The sequence below is a fragment of the Hemicordylus capensis genome, chromosome 5 (assembly GCF_027244095.1).
Source record: "Hemicordylus capensis ecotype Gifberg chromosome 5, rHemCap1.1.pri, whole genome shotgun sequence".
Lineage (NCBI taxonomy): Eukaryota > Metazoa > Chordata > Lepidosauria > Squamata > Cordylidae > Hemicordylus > Hemicordylus capensis.
This window is the reverse complement of record NC_069661.1, coordinates 236,082,330-236,103,396: the sequence shown is the minus strand read 5'-3', so window position 1 is coordinate 236,103,396 and position 21,067 is coordinate 236,082,330. Positions and strand designations below refer to the sequence as shown.

The following is a 21,067-nucleotide window of genomic DNA, read 5'->3' as shown; positions in this document are numbered from 1 at the left end:
ACAACAATCCATAATACTAACACCTGTTTTTTCCTCACTTATGCAGTGGGTTATTCCTATTTCTTTTCCAGTTACAAGTAAATTCTACTGGTTTTCCTAAGTAGTGCAATACAATCCATTGTAATTACCATCCTCACACATCCAACTATACCCAAAAGCTAAGCAATTCATGCCACTTCCAGACATGCTAATTTCAGTCTAAATTCTGATGGCTAAGGATACATCGGTGCCTTCACCTGCAGGTTTTAATTCCTGTTCCTTAATCATGCCTTTGGGCAGCTCCTCTGGATCAGCCAAACACATATAAAGCTCTAAGAAAGGTGACTTTAGCCTTAAGCAAAGCATTTTTTGCTACATTTTTCTGTGCCTTTGAGAGTCTTCATTGCATGCTATCTAACAATGCTCTAGGTGCAGCTTCTTTGGAGAAAGATTGAACAGGGTGCATCTTCAAGGAAGTGCTTAAATTCCCACACAGTTTCTAAGGACATGTCCAAGTCTGTTGATTTTAGGGGATTAAATGCCACGTTTTTGCATATTTGATCCACCCACCACCAGGGGCGTAGCAAGGTTGGAGTGGGCCCAGAGACAAGATTTTAAAATGGGCCCCCCCACCAAAGTCCAGGGCCTCCGCACACCCCAGGCCCCCAAGGATTTAAGTCTGATATTCCAAAATAAGTATGCTGCCTGCAAATACATTTCACTGAATACACACACACACGTCACAATATATAGTGATATACATTGAGTACTATACATTTGTATTACTTTTAATGCCTAGAACACACTAGAAAGATGAATTATTAAAATGGGCCCCTCGCTGCAGATTAGCAAAGGAGACTTTCAACCATGCAGGGTGAGCCTATGTTTGTTTTCTCAGAATTCTGAACAAATTCAGTCAAGTTTGATTGCAGGAGGTTTTTCACAGGAGGCTTTTAAAGCCCTTTAAGACACATCTCCTCTGGAATGGAGGTGCTGCATTCACATGTTGGCCAGATTTACCCTGAAGTCCCTGCAAGTTATTGGGGAGCAGTTCACACACAAGAAAAATAAAATAAAAGCACCACACACGCTTCACAGTTCTCACTCAGACCTTCTGGGTTGCAAAACAACTTGAACATAAGTGCATTTATAAATGAATGAATGAATAAATAAAATTAATAAAATACTGTTCCAGAAGTTTTTGCAATTTTCTGCCATGAAACAAGCCACTTATAGGACTTTTTAGATAGTTTTTTTTAAGTCAGCAAATTTTCCAAGCTGTTTCAAAATAAATATTCAGAGACTTCTCGGTCCCTCCTCCCCCACCCCCATATCCAAGCCCTATGGCAAGCAGATCCCTATATATGGGGGGGGGGCGGGAAAGGTAACCACAAAAAGGAGTTCACACTCTACCTGGCAAATGCTGGTCTGGGTTGAGCAGGGCAGCAAGGGGTCTTCTGCTGCAGAGAACACTCTGGCTGCCTCCTCCTTCCTGGCTTGCTTGGGCCCTACTCGAGTTCAGGCTTCACTGCGGCCTACACGGAGGCCTCCGTGGAAGCCCCGCCCACCCACCGATCAGCTGAGAGGCGGGAGAAAAGGAGCTCTTTGCAGCTTGCCTGCTGCTTCGATTGCGGGCCAGCAGAACAAGCAGGAGAGATGGCAGAGGGCAAGTGGCTGAGAGGCTATGGGGCTGGGCAGGGGGCAATGAGGCAGGCGCGTAACAATGATAGGGCAAGGGGAGACAGTTGTCTGGGGGCCCCACTGCCTGGAGGGGCACCCCAGAGGCACCTCATGTGACTCCCCATTGCCCCCTGCCCAGCCCCATAGCCTCTCAGCCACTTGCCCTCTTTGCCGTCTCTCCTGCTTGTTCTGCTGGCCCGCAATCGAAGCAGCAGGCAAGCTGCAAAGAGCTCCTTTTCTCCCGCCTCTCAGCTGATCGGCAGGTGGGCGGGGCTTCCACAGAGGCCTCCGTGTAGGCCGCAGTGAAGCCTGAACTCGAGTAGGGCCCAAGCAAGCCAGGAAGGAGGAGGCAGCCAGAGTGTTCTCTGCAGCAGAAGACCCCTTGCTGCCCTGCTCAACCCAGACCAGCATTTGCCAGGTAGAGTGTGAACTCCTTTTTGTGGTTACCTTTCCCGCCCCCCCCCCCATATATAGGGATCTGCTTGCCATAGGGCTTGGATATGGGCGGGGGAGGGACCGAGAAGTCTCTGAATATTTATTTTGAAACAGCTTGGAAAATTTGCTGACTTAAAAAAAACTATCTAAAAAGTCCTATAAGTGGCTTGTTTCATGGCAGAAAATTGCAAAAACTTCTGGAACAGTATTTTATTAATTTTATTTATTCATTCATTCATTTATAAATGCACTTATGTTCAAGTTGTTTTGCAACCCAGAAGGTCTGAGTGAGAACTGTGAAGCGTGTGTGGTGCTTTTATTTTATTTTTCTTGTGTGTGAACTGCTCCCCAATAACTTGCAGGGACTTCAGGGTAAATCTGGCCAACATGTGAATGCAGCACCTCCATTCCAGAGGAGATGTGTCTTAAAGGGCTTTAAAAGCCTCCTGTGAAAAACCTCCTGCAATCAAACTTGACTGAATTTGATCAGAATTCTGAGAAAACAAACATAGGTTCACCCTGCATGGTTGAAAGTCTCCTTTGCTAATCTGCAGCGAGGGGCCCATTTTAATAATTCATCTTTCTAGTGTGTTCTAGGCATTAAAAGTAATACAAATGTATAGTACTCAATGTATATCACTATATATTGTGACGTGTGTGTGTGTATTCAGTGAAATGTATTTGCAGGCAGCATACTTATTTTGGAATATCAGACTTAAATCCTTGGGGGCCTGGGGTGTGCGGAGGCCCTGGACTTTGGGGGGGGGGGGCATTTTAAAATCTTGTCTCTGGGCCCACTCCAACCTTGCTACGCCCCTGCAATGAGGAGTCACATGAGGTGCCTCTGGGGTGCCCCTCCAGGCAGTGGGGCCCCCAGACAACTGTCTCCCCTTGCCCTATCATTGTTATGCGCCTGCCCACCACTAACTTGGTATTTAAACAGCATTTTCCACAATTGCTCATAATATATTTTTTCACATACATTGCCTCATTAATCCTTACAACAATAAGACAGGTCTGTACTAGTAATCGATTATTAGGTATACAGGGTTGTGAATGATAGGCAGTGGCTTGCCGGGGATCTCCAGGAAGCTCATAGCAGCTGAGATTTCAACTAGAGACTTCTCAACACACCGCTCCTGCTGAGCCAGTTAATTGAGCAGGGTGCTTCAATCTGGTGTCCAACCTGTTCCACAAAGTTAATGGCCATTGTGGGACCAGCACAAGTTGTGCAACCTGCACCACTTCCAAGGGGGTGGTGGCGCCCTCTTGAGCACCAAACCAGGAACACGGAAAGGTGCCATGTACCGGGATCCGAAAACGAAAAACTGAGTCTCTGAGCTGATTGCTGAAGCCTGCTTGAAAGCCACAACACCCTTCCCCACTCGAGTCCCAAACAGAAATCCTAGAAAGGAAAGCGGCTCTCTGTCCCGATCAGAGCCTCCGGTGTCTTGCTTAGCGCTACTTCACACGTGCCAGGCACGGAAAACAGGTTCTCCCTAAGCCGTATGCAGGCATTGTGTGGTTTGTGCAATCAGCTGTCTGTACACATGTTCACTTCTTGTTTTTTTGTCTGAATGACTGTATATTCATTAAAAGTGAATCTGGACACAGGCCGCTCAAATGCATGGTGCAGATAGGAAGCGTGCACAGCTGCATATGCGTTCAGTGGGGGAATGAGTGTTCGCGGGCGCCGATCTGTACACGGTGCCACGATGGAGTGCGTTGAACATAACGTGTGAAAAGGGCTCTAGAGGCAAGTCACAGCCCCTGCAACCCCCAGACCACACTTAAGACTGTGGGACACAGGAGGCGAGAGAGAGACCCAGGCGAGGCGCCTTCTTTTTCTCCCCCCACCCCCGCCCGCCCGCCCGCGCCTCTTCCAGCGAACACGCGAGCAACTCACGGTGGTTCAAGAGGTGCCCGCCCTCTTCGGCCGACGCCACCAGCTCCAGGTAGGCTGCCCAGAGCCCCACGGTCAGCACCCCGAGGGCCAGCAGCAGGCGGAACCTCCTCCTCAGCACCTTGCGCGGCTGGAGCGGGCGGCTCCTCATCCCGCCTCAGTCCTCCAAGCCGAGTGGGGATCGCATTTCGCCGCCGCTGCTGCTGGGGCGGCTGTGTGGCTTCCTTCGCTCCCTGCAGCAGCCTTGCCGCCGTTCCTCCTTCCTTCGTCCGGGCCGCCAAAATTTAGCCGGTCCTGCTCCCTCTGTGGGCTCGGGGGCCTTCCTCTTCCCCCGCTCACTCACCCCGCAATGCCCATCGCCGCGGCCGCCGGCAGCCCCCACCCCCGGAGCGGCTCCGTCCCTTCCTCCCTCAGCCTGGCCGGGTCCCTCACTTGCTGACTTTCTCCCACGAGTCACTTTGCTGCTCCCTCTCGGTCTCCGCCTTTTGTCCCATAATTTCTTGCGGGCTTTCGACGCCCAGCTCCCCTCTCCCTCCTCCTGGGGCTCGGGCGCGCCCTTCACTTTCCCCACCCAGGTGCTCAGCAATCCGCCTGAGCCCCTTCGCCGCCCCCCCCCCTTTGGCTCCGAGGCACCCTCGCTGCTCCCCGCGCTGCCTCCTCCTGCGGCTGCCTTGCCGCTTCCTTCTCTCGCTCTCGGCACCAGCAGCAGGCTCGACTTTCCCCTTTCCCTCCTCTTTCGCTCTCTCCTTCCTCACAAACGCAAACACACCCCTGTCTCGGGGGAGGAGGAAGGATCCTCCGGGCTCCTCCTCCGGGGGCAGCCGAGGCGCTTCTTTCCCTCCCTCCTGCCCGCCTCCTGCATGCACCTGTCCCGTCCCGCCCCCACCTCGCCTCTTGGTGACTCTCTACATAGTTCGCCCTGCACCATCCTTTGTGAATGTGATTTAAGAGCAGACCTAGTAGCAAAGAAAGAGTGGGGGAAAGGAAACCTGCGAGGAGAGCTGCTGCTGCTGCTGCTATAAGCAGAGCCGTTGCATTCATCAGCCCTCCCCGCTGCTTCGGAAAACAAGTCCTCCTGAGAACGCACGGAGCGGAGGTGTCTTTATTTACAATACATCTCATTGTATCCTCCTCTCTTTCCCCCACCACAAGAGTGTTAAGACAAGAGCAGCCTGGGTGAGAGAGAGGAATCCTACTGCTGCGGAGGATGAAACACGAAACCATGTGCTGCGCTTTTTTGCATTTCTTGTTTAGATCTACAGCAAAGGTTAACTGGCTTATCGAAAGCTATGTGTATCCTGGAAGATCAGGAGGCTTTACACACCATGGCTTTTGGTTCAAATCTCCTTCGGGATGGAGAGTGTGAGTCCACATATCAGCTGCCTTTACTTCGAAGTCCCTTGTGGTTATCAGGGACCAGCAGGGGTGTAGCTATAATTGAGCAGATGGGTTCAAAGAACTTGGGACTCCGAGTTCCTGAGGACCCCCCAGCTCCACCCCTCCCTATTTTCTTCAATATCTCCCTCACTCTGAGGGGCCGCCAGAGAGAGGAGTGAACACGGGCCCCCTCTCCCCTAGCTACACCCCTGGGGACTAGTACAGACAGAACTCTGCTTTTCCCCGAATCGAGGCTGTGCTGGCTTAGCCCGATTTATGTCCAACTTAAAATAATGTTAAAATACTTTTAACGGTTGTCTCCGTTCAGCTGAGAAGGCAAAAATTATAGCAACATTATTGTTGATAGCTATGAAGGAATATAAGTTAATAGTAAATGATCACATGTAATCATTCTGGGTCTCTTGGCATGTATTTGGTTCTTCCTCATTTTGTAATAATTAGCCACACTTATTTATTTATTTATTTATTTATTTATTTATAACATTTAAATACTGCCCCAAACGCAAGTCTCAAAAAAGACATAGTCTTTTTAAAAATGTGAGTCTTCTTTGTTTTGCTTTTTCTTTTTTTTAAAACATAGCATTACTCTGCTCTGTTTATTGAGATCTGTTGACTGATTGAATAAACTTTTAAAAATAAAAATACTGCCCACTGGGCAAAGAGGCAACTTTCAAAATGGTGGCTCACATTTAGCAAGGTAGGAGAGGAACTGTCCATATCCAAACTAGTGCCATAGCCCTCTAGTAACTGTTTGCTTGTGTCTCCCTTGTCTCATGTTTTATTTATATTTAAGTAGTTATCATTTTTATACCAAATCTAGTTCCCCATTTTTATACCCTGCTCAGTCTAGTAGCCCTGGGCCACCAGCATAGCAAAGTGGGCAGCAGCCTGTGGCTAGCTTTTTGGTGGCTCCTGTCACCACTGTCAGCCTCTACCTGCCCACCTCCCTCCCTCCCTCCCTCATCCACCTGCAAGGGGCACACTCCCTGTCACTGCCAGCGTGTTATACAGTCCCAGGTTGGAATACAGCTGCAGGCTTAAGCCTCTTGTGCTGCTGGTTTGGTGGTATGTAAGGGCCACAGGCTGCTGCTCCAGGATGGCTCTTCCAGTCCCCGGTAATTTTTTCTCCTTTCCCCAAATCTACAGAAAATCTCCTTCACCCTCCAGAATCTTCTTCTGTCTCAATCTACACCATAAAATGTATTCATAAAATGTTTCACTAAAAGGGCCTGAATCCTCCCCTTGCGTATGCAGCTCTTATGTTCCGTTATCCTGATTTTGACAGGTCTAATAGTTTTACCTACATATAGTAGAGGACCTGGACATTTTATAATATATATCACCCCTTTTGTGTTAACATGTGGAGAAGTCCCATAGTTGGTATTCGCTAGAATTCATTGGATTGATGAACTTCTTTAACTACCCAGTTATTGCAAACATAGCAATTCGCACATGTGTATTGTCCCACAGGCGGCTGATCGTCTGAGGTATTGATGTCTTTTTAAAGTGGCCGTTATAGCTGCACGAACTAGTACATCCTGCAGATTGGGACTCAGCTTATGAGCCAATAATAGCTTTTGGTGACAATTAGGAACATCTTGTAGAAGATGCCAATGTTTGTTGATTATCTGTTTTATATTACATAGTCTGTTCCAATCTACACATTACACAGAGTGAGGTGGTAGAATTCTTAACTGTTCCACTTCAGACCTCAGGTGTGAAGTAATATTTTATAAGATTTTAGAATGTTTTCTCATCCAAACAAAACAGTCCTCACTGTATGTAGTAAATGAAGAAAGATTTAGCACGGATCTTTCACTAATGTATATATTCAGAATCTCTTCCAGCAACTCCCATATGGCAGCATCACAGGGCCAAAAAGGTTGCAATGGAGCCAATAGAGGGCTCTATTCATTTGGGTTACACACATCTCATCTTTCCATTTTGTATAGAAATGTTCAAGGTGGCTAACAAAATGAGATAAAATACACATCACATAAAACCAGTTTTGTTGTTGTTTAATAAACTCATAGGAGCCGAGTGGAGCTTATCTCATAGGGCCATAAGGATAATTGTGGTTTTTAATCTGACTTTAAAAAAAAAATTAGTAAATTTTATTACTTTTATTGTGAGCCACTCCGAGCAGTAGTGCACTGGAGGGGTGGGGCAAAAATATTTTAAATAAATAATATAAATAAACATCTTCTCTGTGAAAATATTTTGTATTATATTTACAGTAAATGTTCTGACCAATCCTGAAGGATTACAGCAGGCAACACCATTAAAAACATAGGTACTGCACGTTTCTCCATTTGTTTCTGAGATTATTATCAGAATATTCCTGGAGTGGCTGCTTATCAACATCATAAACATCCCAGGTGGTCTTCCTTCAGTATCACAGTTGAGAGCTAATGCTGCTGTGGAAAAACTATAAAATAGTCTGTGGTGTTATTGCTGTTGTGATCTCAGTGTGGTAATTCAAGTACGGTCTTCTAGGCCTGTATAATTCCTTCTCTACAAGTACGAGTATAAAGTATTCCAGCCACTCCTCCCACTTCTGTTGTGTCAAAGCATCTACAATTGGATGTACAAACAAATCTCTAGCCAAAGCTGTGTGTGGAAGCTATTTATACATTTGAAAATTTAAAATTATTAAAAGTGTGATACGGTGCAATATATTGAATGATACATTAAATATAAAACATAACCCTACCCTTAAATCTGCTGTAGTACAGGTATATAACTAAGAAATAAAGGACATTTTGGAGCCATGGTGTTAAGATATTTGATCTTTTTCCTGGCAATATAAGGGCAATTTCTCAATCCCACATACGTCTGTTAATGTCATGATTAGGAGAGAGTGTAGTTCACCTAGTAGTACCTTTCACAAGAGTGGGGAAATAATTTGCCTAGTGAGGAAGAGGTTGCCAGTTCGAATCCCCACTGGTATGTTTCCCAGACTAAAGGAGTATGTTTCCCAGACTATGGGAAACACCTATATCGGGCAGCAGCGATATAGGAAGGTACTGAAAGGCATCATCTCATACTGCACGTGAGATTGCAATGGTAAACCCCTCCTGTATTCTACCAAAGAAAACCACATGGCTCTGTGGTTGCCAGCAGTCGACACTGACTTGATGGTGCAACTTTAAATTTACATTTTACAAGAGTAGAATATTTAATTTGGCCATTTTCGTTTGCTAAAGGAGTATGAGTTATTTAACATTTAAGTTAAATTTAACTTATAATCAAGCATTGTTGTGGGTGCACGCAGAAAGGAAATTCATAAATACATAACATATTAAGTAAGTACGTAAGTAAATAACGCATGGTTTCATCTCACTGATCATCCTTCTTCATGCAGAGAAGGTGGCAGAAGTATCAGATTCTTCAGCCTGCTAAATGGTATATAAGCTCAAGAAGCTGAATATGGATGAAATGGTGTTACTACAGCACAGTGCTATATAGTCCCTTTCTCCATTGCTTTACACCATCTTAATGCCATGAAACACAAGAGAGTCCAGAACAGTTACTTGTTCTTCCCTGCTCATCCTCCTTAAACAGCATAAGAATCTAAATACTATATTATCTATACACTGTTTCTGAAAGTGTTGGAAGTTGGGATCCTTATGGGCGGATAACTGGAGTCTTGCCTTGCAGGCAAGTGGGATGTAATGGTAGACTGCAGATATGTGGATCCTCAAAAAATCTAAGGGCCCAAAAACTTTCCTGACTGCCCAAAGCATGCTTTAACTTTCTTTTCTGCTGTTCTGCTAGAGTAGGAAGGCCAGCAAACTTGTTTCTGAAAAGTTCCAGACAGATTTAAAGAAAGAAATTATACATGCATGTTTTTGAAAATAGAAATGAAATCATATTGCAAATCAACATTTAAAATTAAAAGATAATCAAAATGTGGTCCCTTGCTTACAAGGAGTTTCTGTGCCCTCTAGTGTTTCAACATATTATGGCAAAAAAATTTAAAAGCAGTAGAAATAATGCTCAAGTAGCTGGATTGCTGGTTCGGGTATGGCTTTCCCTGCTTGCATCTTTAAAATGTGCGTTGGAAAGAAAACAGATAAAAATGTAAAACTTTGTGATCCGGATGATAAGTCGTGAGTTGGACACATGCGACTGGTAAGCTCCACTGTCAAACTCACATATGACTGCATGTGGACATTGATTGATTGATTAAGTGCTGTCAAGTCAGTGTTAACTCTTAGTGACCATATAGATAGATTCTCTGCAGGGTGATCTGTCTTCAACTTGGCCATGAAGGTCTCTCATTGTTGCATTCATCGTTGTCGTGATCGAGTCCATCCAACTTGCTGCCGGTTGTCTTCTTCTCTTTCCTTAAACTTTTCCCAGCGTTATGGACTTCTTGAGGGAGCTGGATCTTCGCATAATGTCTCCAAAGTATGATAGTTTGAGCCTGGTCATTTGTGCCTGGAGTGAAAATTCTGGATTGATTTATTCTATGATCCATTTGTTTGTTTTCCTGACTGTCCATGGTATCCTCAAAAGTCTTCTCCAGCACCAAAGTTCAAAAGCATCAATGCTTTTTCTATCTTGATTCTTCAGAGTTCAGCTTTCGCATTCATAGAGTGTCACGGGAAAAACCATTTTCTGAATAATTCTAATCTTTGTAGGAATAGACACATTGCGGCATCTAAATATCCTTTCCAAGGCCTTCATTGCAACCCTAGCAAGTGCTAGCCTGTGGCGTATTTCTTGACCGCTGGATCCTTTACTGTTGACGGTCAATCCTAAAAGGCAAAAGCTATCCACCACTTCAATGTCTTCATTGTCAATTCTGAGGCTGGTTGCTGTACCCATTGTCATTAGTTTAGTCTTCTTGACATTTAATTGTAGCCCCATTTTTTCACTATGCTCCTTGACTTTCATTACCAGAGCTTGCAGATCATCCGCATTCTCAGCTATCAGAGTGGTGTCATCAGCGTAGCGCAGGTACGCTGCACAGTGTAGCTCATGTGGATATTACAGGAATTCAATTCATATCTTTGGTCATCAGCTCCCCACTTGCATTCACATGTGTTTAAGAGTAAGAGTGAGTACTCATGATAACTATTTTCAGACACCTTGGGGCAGCTGTCTGTGAGCATCTGGCCTGGCTAATGGTTCAACTTATGTTCAGGAAGAGTCAATTTATATCTGAAGTGTTGGCCTTTCTTTTCCCAATTATCTTCCCGCCCCCACCTGTCCATTTCCTCCCAGTTCTACATCTCAGCTTATGCTGCAATTATACATGCACCCTAAGACTTCATCCTGTGTTGTGGCACAATTTACAGCTGCATTCCCCAGTGTTGGCCCAAGATATTCTGATACCTGAAGTAGTGTCCCAAATGCTTTCACCCCACCCTCCGCCGGCCTGTCTCCCACTTCCTTAGTTGGTGGTGTGGCAGCAATAGTTGTGTCCAGCCAACCAGCAGGCAGGCAAATAGCCTCCTTCCATACTTCAAGAGGAGGGGGAGGGACTGGAAGAGGGAGTAGAGAGAGGAAAGTGTTGGGCTAAAGTGTCTCCTCTTTTGAGCAGAAACAGCAGCAATCTGATGAGCAAAGGGACAGAAGGCAACCCCACATTTGCCAGCCTAAGCGGATTGTTTCAGGTTACTGCATGGATGAGCAGAGGCGTAACTATAGGGGGGGCAGGGGGGGCACGTGCCCCGGGCGCCATCTTTTCTGGTCACGTGGGGGGCACCGCCATGACAAAAATTTTTATTTTTATTTTTTGTTAATACAAATATTTCCTGCTCAGTGCAGCAGCACTGCAGCAGTCAAGGGAGCGCGTCGGCGCCCCCTCCCCCACGAGCGATCCCTTCCGTGCCGCCTGCCCCCCCCATTGCTTTGCTGGCGCCTGGCAGCCTGTCAGTGGCCTGGCTTGGCGGTGGCGGCGGGCGCTTGTGAGGAAAAACCTAAGTATAATGTAGTATGTGGGGGGGGGGGCGCCATTTCAGTGCTTGCCCTGGGCGCCGTTTTCCCTAGTTACGCCTCTGTGGATGAGCTGGCCCTGGCGTTTCAGGAATTCAAATAAAATTCAGAAGATTCTCACTTGGAGAAAAGGGAATGCTGGGAATAAATTCTCCCTCTTGAGCAAAACCGGGCAGGATTAGAGAGCATAATATTGATTAATTTCAGAATACAGCCTTCAATTTTATTTAGTCCTCCACTGATTACCACACTGATTACCACACATTTGAAAAGGGATTTGTGTTGCACTTGCAATATGTTAGATATGTAAACAAAAGGCAAACATGATTAGGACTGACTAAACCAGAGCAAGAGGTAACAGCCTAGTACAGTATACCGAAGAGGATATTGTCTTTGATATATTCTCTTAATTCTCATTCCCAACTCTAAATAAACTTTAAGTATGTCTAATGGTGTTGAGCCACATTTTCCTTCTCTCCCCCTGCCCTCCCATTATTTCCCAACAGGCTGTTCAGGTTTTTGTAACAGTTTTTATGGTTTAATTTAAAATATTAATATAAATTAATCTTGTGATTTAATAAATCACAATCAATAAATGTGATTTTATGGGACTTTATTGTATTAACTTTGGTAAACTGCCTTGAGATTAGTTTATGAAAGGCAGTATATAAATCAAACAATAAATAAATAAGCTCCTTGGGAATAGGAACATATCTCTGTGCCTCTATATGGCTCCATGTACACTGATGTCATTTAATAACAATAAATAGGGATCTCTTGTACTTTGATTGATTGATTAAGTGCCATCAATTTGGTGTCGACTCAACGACCACATAGAAGTATTATCTCCAGGTTGATCAGTCTTCAACTTGGCCTTTAAGGTCTCTCAGTGGTGCATTCATTGCTGTTGTAATTGAGTCCATCCACCTTGCTGCTGGTCATCCTCTTTTGCTCTTTCCTTCAACTTTTCCCAGCACTGTGGACTTCTCAAGGGAGCTGGGTTTTCACATAATGTGTCCAAAGTATGATAGCTTGAGCCTAGTCATTTGTGAAAGCCCTGAGTGAAAATTCTGGATTGATTTGTTCTATGATCAATTTGTTTGTTTTCCTGGCTGTCCATGGTATCCTCAAGAGTCTTCTCCAGGACTAAAGATCAAAAGCGTCTATATATTTTCTGTCCTGCTTCTTCAAAGTCCAGCTTTCACATCCATGGAGTGTCATGGGAAAAACCATTGACTGAACAATTCTAATCTTTGTAGGAATAGACACATCACGGCATCTAAATATCCTTTCCAAGGTCTGCCTTGGTTGCATTTGAATGGGAGACTACATGTGTGAGCACTGCAGGATATTCCCCCTTAGGGGATGGAGCCTCGCTCTGGGAAAAGCAGAAGGTTCCAAGTTCCCTCCCTGGGTTCTCCAAGATAGAGAATAGCTATCTCTCTTAGAGATAGCTAAGAGAGACTCCTGCATGCAACCACGAAGAAAGCTGCTGCCAGTCTGTGCAAATAATACTGAGCTAGATAGACCAATGGTCTGACCTGGTATAAGACAGCTTCCTAGCCACACAATATGTTGTTATTCTGTCTCTCACAGCTACAATAAACCTACCATTCCAATTATAGCCTGGTCATTTCTGTGTCAGAGGGCAAACGGACAAAATCAGCAGGGGATCAAATACTTATTTCCCTCACTGTATCTATCTAATTCTGTACTGTCTCATAGATATCTACCAGCCTTGTAATGGATATAGGTCTTGCCATGCCTCTTCTTTGCTAATACTTCCAAATCCTGGAAAAATTCAAATCCTCAGAATTTTCACCTGAGGCAGTCCTCTCTGTGGGTTTGGAAAGGGCCAAAGAACTTATTAAACGAAGGATCTGGGATACTGAGTTTCAAAAAGATCCGTCAAGGACATCTAGGTCATTCTACCTGCTCAATGGTGGGATGAGAACTCACCTAGCAGATTATCTATTTCTCCTTACTTTCCCCAAACATAGATGGGCCTTTTCGAGGGCCTGTATGAATGCCCTCCCTTTGGAATTTTTAGCTGGTAAATACAGTAGAATTCCAACTGAGCAGAGATATTGCCCCTGTCACTCTGATGAAATTGAGTCAGCTGCACATGTGCTCCTGTGATGTGTCCTTTATATAGACATTAGGCAAAGGTTAATTGGCTCTCTTTTACATAATCTGCCAGGTCAATTGGATGAATTCTACAACAGATATTTGCTTATAGATATATGAATGAATGAATGAATGAATGAATAAATAAGTCTATCGCACACACAGTTGCAAAATTCTGTTCTGCAGTACTAGTTCGTCGCACTCTGCTTGCTAATGGTTAGATCCAATGTACAGTGATGTTATTAATATGGCTATGTTTAAAATTTTATATTGTTTTAGATGTTGTGTTATTGATCAAAGATTGACTGACTGAAATCCTCAATAAAATGTGTGTGTATTATATTTCATATAATATAAATAATGTGAATACTGAGCACAGAATTTTTAGGGGGGTTTATAGTTCTGATTATCAGATCCATTAAGACATATGAGTTATTTTCACCTGGGAGACCCGAATTCAAATCCCAGTTCAGCCATGAAACTCACTGAGTGACTCTGGGCTGATCACTTATCTCTCAGCCTAACCTACCTCACAAGATTGTTGTGAGGGTAAACATAACCATGTACACTGCTCTGAGCTCTTTGGAGGAAGAGTAGGATATAAATGTAAAATAAATAAATAGCACAAGTAGCCATGTATGGCTTTTCTTCAAAGTGAAACAAACTCAGCTTGAATGAGGTGCTTCTGCCTTTTGCTGTTAATAGAACTTGAGATACCCTGAGTGCTTTTTCTACATGCCTCATAGAAATAGGTTGGCTAGACTAGAGTGACAAATCAGAAGTGTCTGTTAATGTGAGTTTGTCATGAATATAGAAAATTGAGATGATGCTTTCCAACACAGATGAACACACAAGCTAACCTATGTGACTATCTCCACCTCTTTGCAACTCCTATCCACAAAAGGCAGTAAATGCAAGTTTACAAAACAAAGATGTAGACTCAGCAGAAACTATACTGTGAAATTAGAATGAAGGGGTGTTGATGTTTACTACTGTTGCTCATTTACCTGGAGATAGTGAGGTCATTCACACAATCAAAAATTGTGTTCTACCGGGGTTTGGGAGCTGTCTGTGCTCCCAATTCGTAGTTGTATGGAAGCAAAGTAAGAGGAAAACCCGGGTAGAAAGTGATTGTGTGGAAGCAGAGTAGGAGGAAACGCTACCCAGGTTTTCCTGGCTCCTACCTTGCTTCCACACAACCAAAAATTGGGAGCACAGACAGCTCCCAAACCTGGTAGAAACCAGTTTTTGATTGTGTGGATGCCCTCAGTAACAAGTGCATCAGCGTCAGTGGAAGGGAGAGTAATGATTCCAAAAAAGAGAGGACTGCTGGCTACATTATATACTTTTTGCATGAAAAACATTTCTGTATAGGAAACAGTGTGAAATCTTTGTGCTAATAATCACATTAGATTGCAAGTGTCCATTTAGTTGAGTAGATTTGCATCAGGAACCACAACTGGTTATGGTCTCTGAATGTGTTGACCTGCATCAAATTGTCACATGTAACAATCTACATACAGTTTTCATGATTTTTCCTAGCTCAAGTGCTTTCCAGGCTGTAATGTCTGAAATGATCTTAAGAGCTCTAAACAGTATGACATTCAGTAAGTGTATAGCTTGACTTCTCCTTGCCGTGTTCTGACGGGCGACATGGCATTTAGAGCATGTTTGACTCATAGCTCTTAAGCAAAATAAAATGTTGAGAACGTATATATTTTTTTCTGAGTACTCAACACACTTCATTTTATTTTACTTTATTAAAATATTATCAACCCTGCCTTTCCATCCACTGTGGCTAAAAATCAATCATAAAACAGATTTTAAAAAAGATAATACCATTACAAATAAAACACCAACCTGCAAACTTCAAAAAGAAAAGCAGCACACCCAGAAACAACACCCCCCCGCCCCGCCCCATACCATCACCGCCACCACCACATAAGAGGACCAGGCAGCATGGACAGTTATTGCCTAGGCTAAAAGATGCTGAAATAAGAATGTCTTGCCTGATGTAAGTGTTAGAGGATGTAATTGACCCATGATGGGTTTTGTGATTAATTAACAGAGTGCTATAGAAGCTACCCACTCCAGTTACAGAGTAGAAGCAGAGTTTAGTTGTTGCAGCTATTTATAGAAGACACATGGAGTCTTGTAGAACCTAAATACTAAGTAGATTTATTGGTGATAGGAAAGACCTAATCCTGTCTATGGGCTACATAATGAATAGGTAGGGGGAGAGAGAGAGAGAGAGAGAGGTTTCCATTTGTTCTCCAAGAGGAAAGGAAGGGATTCTGACTCATCACAGGAAATGCCTGAGGAGTCATGACAGGGGTCACTGAGTAGAGGTAAAGCAGGGACAGCTAAGGAGACCCTCACTAGCTACCTCTACTCCCAGTGCCCCTAGTGGTCATTAGGATAGTCAGTGCAAAAGGTTGATGCAACCGAACTCCATCTCCAACAGTAAGAAGGCAGGCGCTTAGGGAGCCGACTGTCAAGTACAACCAAATATTTTGGGGCAATAAATTCCAGAAGTGGATGCATACTAGTCTCAAAACTGGCTTCAGGAGTCAGCACTATGGGACAGTTGCTGAGAGCCTACTGCCAGTCCCTGAGACCACTTGGGTGTATGCCCATAGCTTTCATGTGGTGGTGGAGTGACTCACTTGGCAAAGTAGCTTTGTCATCACTTCCTAATAGCCAGCATGGTGTAGTGGTTAGAGTGCTGGACTGGGACCGGGGAGACCAGAGTTCAAATCCCCATTCAGCCATGAAACGGGCTGGGTGAGTCTGGGCCAGTCACCTCTCTCTCAGACTAACCCACTTCACAGGGCTGTTGTGAGGAGAAACCTAAGTATGCCGTACACCGCTCTGGGCTCCTTGGAGGAAGAGCGGGATATAGAATGTAAAAATAAAATAAATAAATAAATCTCATGTGCAAATGAAAGCTTTCCTCCAGAGACCCCTATGACGATGCCTTCTGTTTGCAGGGGACACCTGAAGGAAGCAGCAGCCAAGTAGCTCATTTTGGCTTAGAGAATTATTTTCTCTCCCATCCCACCTGCCAAGGTGAGACCCACCAGGAACCTTAGCTGGGGAATCTCCAAGTAAGAGCAATAGAGCAGGAATGACTCCAAAGGGTAGAAAGAGCCAGCAGGCACTCCCTCAAAAATATTTCCTGCTCCCCCTTTTGCTCTTCTATCCACCAGACTGCAACTCTGCATTCATAGTATAATATGATCCTATAGCTTGAATTAATTATTGTAAAAGGACTCTGTTGTTTAAAGCTGCATTCATTCACTCCTCTATCTCAGCACAAGCAGAAGTCAGTGCAGCCAGGTAGGTAGAGACTCATTAATTACCTTATCTCTAAAAGTGTTTAATGTATAGCAAAATCCTCGCTCCTCTAATAATCATCTTTGCTCCCCCAGAGTAGTTGTTCTAGAGCAGGCCTGCTCAATTTATGCCCCCAGCTTTTTTGGACTACAAATCCCATGATCCTCAGCACAATGGCCAATTATTAATTAATTAATTAATATTATTAATTTGATTTCTATATCACCCTTCCAAAAATGGCTTAGGGTGGTTTACACAGAGAAACAATAAATTGTGGCTGAGGATTATGGGAACTGTAATTCAACAAAAGCTGGAGGGCCAAGTTTGCTCACACCTGCTCTAGAGTCACTCCTGCCATGGAGGGCATTTTGCTGAGGGCTCTTTCAAACATGGAGCCAGAGCCTTGCATACACAGGGGAGGAGAGCTGGCCTTGTGGTAGCAGGTATGACTTGTCCCCTTAGCTGAGCAGGGTCCACCCTGGTTGCATTTGAAGGGGAGACTTGATCTGTGAGCACTAAGATATTCATTAGGGGATGGGGCCACTCTGGGAAGAGCAGAAGGTTCCAAGTTCCCTCCCTGGCAGCATTTCCAAGATAGGGCCGAGAGAAATTCCTGCCTGCAACCTTGGAGAAGCTGCTGGCAGTCTGTGTAAACAGTACTGAGCTAGATGGACCAATGGTCTGATTCAGTAGATGGCAGCTTCCTCTGTTCAGAGCAGGGCCTCTGTGAAAATCAAAACATACAAGTGGTTCATAGGGAGGGGACAGTCCTTGAGACATCTGGATTCATTTAGATACACAGTGGGCTAGTTCACATGGTCATTATTTGGGTAGGACAAGCATCTTACTCAGTTTTGGGAGCTGTGTGTCCTCCTGTTTTGTGAGCGTGTGCCTGTAAAATGCAAGGTAGGAGGTGGGGGAAGTGATTGTCTGTGAGGCTCATGCTGCGTAGGAGGGCTTCTGCTCCTGTTGATTAAACAAACAGCTTGGTAGAGAGCTTTGCTAGACAAGCTTTGCTTTGGATAGACAAGCTCTGCAGACTATTCCTTTCTCCATCTCCTACCTTGCTTTTTACAAGCATACAATCAAAAACAGAAGCACACACAAATCCTGGACTTGGGTAGGATGCTTGTCCTACCCTCTTGAGTGTCATGAGAACCAGCCTATTATCTCAGTAATCCTTATGATTTTCCACACACAGATCAAACTGTCATATCAGGGGAAAGCGAGCCCTTATCCATGACATCAAGTTTTTGTGTGGAGGGGGGAAAAAGAGACAAATTGCTTAGAAAATTAGCACAAATTTATAATTAATCTTTTACACCAGATTAACCTAGGTTGTTCTCAGACTCACCAAAGGGAATCAGAATCACGTCTCCACCCCTTAAATTCCTCAGAATAATTCTGCATCCCACTATTTCATTCTCACTGTGAGAATGAAATCATGCAAAAGCATGATTCAAGCACATTAGATGACCATTCATCCATGCTATGACCTTGATAATACTCCCTTAAAGATGCTTTAATAAAACTATGCATCGAAAGGAAGCAACATTATTATGGAAGGAAGAGCCAAAGCTGATCTACACGGCAAGGTTACCGTGGGTCAGTGCTAAAGGGAAGCATCTATGTTTAAACCTCTAGGGACCATCAAATGCTACCTTGGCATGGCTGAAGTTGTACTTGGGGGGGAAAGGCAAGCATGCTAGAATATCTGGAATATGTGGAAGTGTCATCCAAATTAATCCTATTAATTTGGGTTAATTAAAATACAAGAAGTTACCTGGCAATGTGTCTTGCTCCTGGTTTGCATGGGTGTCTGTGTATTTAAAGGTACAACTGTATATGCTGGCCACACCAAGATTAACTAAGCACATCCAAAATCAATGAGACAGATTAATTATGACCAAGTTAAGTCAGTGGGATTTGGTCATGGCTTAGTTTGGATGCAGCCTATTAAATGTATGTGTATGGCTTTTACCATGAGATTTTGGCTCAGAATATCCCAATGCAGCTATAAACTTGTAATTTAGAAGCAGTTTTAAGAGTAGGTGAGGAATACAAATAAGGTACATGTTATGTGAACCATCACGGTACAGGTCAGCAGTGTAGTAAGCACAATTGTCCTAAGACTGCAGAAGTGAGGGCAGATGCTTTGGTCTCTGTTACTAGCCAGGAAAAGAGCCTGCTGGGAGATCCACCTTCTTGCCCTCCAGAAGAACACTACAGTAAGGGGAAAGACCAGCATTGCCTTAGTCAATTTAGAGGACAAGCTGGTTCTGGGAGCTTACTTTATCATCCCTGCAGAAAATCACTCTGCTTCAACAGCCAGTTATTTTGGGGCTTTAAAAACGAGGGAAAGGAGGCCTCTGCTACTGGCCAGAGAACAAAGATTTCTGGGTAATTTTTATATTGTTGTCATCTATCACAAGCAGCCTTAGAAATTTATAAAAATATAGGGTATACTTCTTCAAAATAAACAATAAAAGTCCTGGATGATTTGCTCCTTCCTGAAGGAGTAAGGACTTGGCTTCCCACAGGAAGTCTGGGTTCACTATATGAAAGAGAAACAATACTAAATGTTGTAGAGGAATAAAAGATGGATGCACTATGGAAAGTTTACTTGGTACCACAGACAAGGAAATAACATTTTAATGAAAATTTTATCGCCCAGGACACTTGGCTGCTGAGCTAGAAAGCATTCATTCATTCATTCATTCAATAAATAAATAAATAAAACCCAACCAAACCCTTCAAATAGATTTCAGTGTGAAATTATGCAACTAAAATTTATCAGCCAAGTTGATTATACTATATTCTTTTAGGGCTTAAATTGAGATCAGGGATTTTTCTCACATCTAATGATGCAGCAGGGAAGTAACTTGCCCAGGGAGTGAGAGGTTGCTGATTCAAATCCCCACTGGTATGTTTCCCAGACTATGGGAAACGCCTATATCAGGCAGCAACAATATAGGAAGATGCTGAAAGGCATCATTTCATACTGCATGGGAGGAGGCAATGGTAAATCCCTGCTGTATTCTACCAAAGAAAACCACAGGGCTCTGTGGTCACCAGGAGTGATATTAGCATATGTAGAAAGATTGCATTAGCAGTTATTGCTTGTGTGAATGGTGACTGTACTTATCCAACATTTGAAGAATGATGACCTTCTCTCTTGCTACCCTTTACATCTGGAATGACTGCCTCCCACAATATTTCTGCAGAGCCACCTTGTATTTTTTTAAAAATCCCTCCCCAAAACTCACCTGTTTTGTGAAGCCTTTGGCCCAAATCCCTAGGCCCCATACTCTGTAGAAAACTAAGCCTTAGTACCTGTAAACAAGGCAGTACCTGTTGCTCTAAGGCAGGGTTCCCAAACCTAGGAACATAGGAAGCTGCCATATAGTGAGTCAGACCATTGGTCTATCTAGCTCAGTATTGTCTTCACAGACTGGCAGTGGCTTCTCCAAAGTTGCAGGCAGGAATCTCTCTCAGTCCTATCTTGGAGAAGCCAGGGAGGGAATTTGAAACCTTCTGCTCTTCCCAGAGCGGCTTCATCCCGAGGGGAATATCTTACCGTGCTCACACTTCTAGTCTCCAATTCAAATACAACCAGGGCAAACCTTGCTTAGCTAAGAGGACAAGTCATGCTCACTACAAGTCCGGCTCTCCTCTCTGGATCTCCAGATGTTGTTGGACTACAAACTTCACCCACAGCCATAATGGCCTTTGGCAATTTTGTGCCTGGGGACAATGGGAGTTGTAGTCCAATACTAGCATCTGGGGACCTAGGATTGGGAACCCTGCCTTAGTACAATTTAACATCTATTTTGTACCAAGCAGGAGATAACTCAATCTGCATAGCATCTCCTGTATTGTCTTAAGATGGTTTACACACTGCAAACTTGCAACCTTTTCTATAATGTCCTATAACATTTCCCTACTTTTTGTTTTGTTTTACTGAACCTTCTGTCAGAAGAACAATTCTGGCAAACTCAAATGCTTGCTCAGTATTGTTGCCTTTGGCCTCCGCCCCCAATGGACCAGCATTGGCTATTTGTACTTTGTGCTTATTTTGTACACATTTTCACACTGATATCACAGACTGTGCCTCTTGCATTGCATGGCCTTTTAGCTCCAATGGTTGCATTTTTTAAAATCTTAGTGTGAGTGTTTGTGCTGTCAATGGAGGATAACACTGCTTGCCTCTGAGGAGGTGGGCTATAATCTATGAAAGTTTATGACACAATAAATCTGCTAGTC

The 21,067-nt window shown here is 44.0% G+C and overlaps 1 protein-coding gene across 2 annotated transcripts in view; it reads right to left on the bottom strand.

Moving 5' to 3' along the window:
* B4GALNT3 (beta-1,4-N-acetyl-galactosaminyltransferase 3) overlaps positions 1-4,755 on the bottom strand; it is a 125,515-nt gene extending 120,760 nt beyond the window's left edge. For both annotated transcript variants that reach the window (XM_053251494.1, XM_053251496.1), the window contains exon 1: positions 4,001-4,755. In XM_053251494.1, the coding sequence (XP_053107469.1) occupies positions 4,001-4,148 (148 nt within the window). In that variant the 5' untranslated portion in view covers positions 4,149-4,755. The remainder of the gene's footprint in view (positions 1-4,000) is intronic.
* Between the last annotated feature and the right edge of the window lie 16,312 nt (positions 4,756-21,067).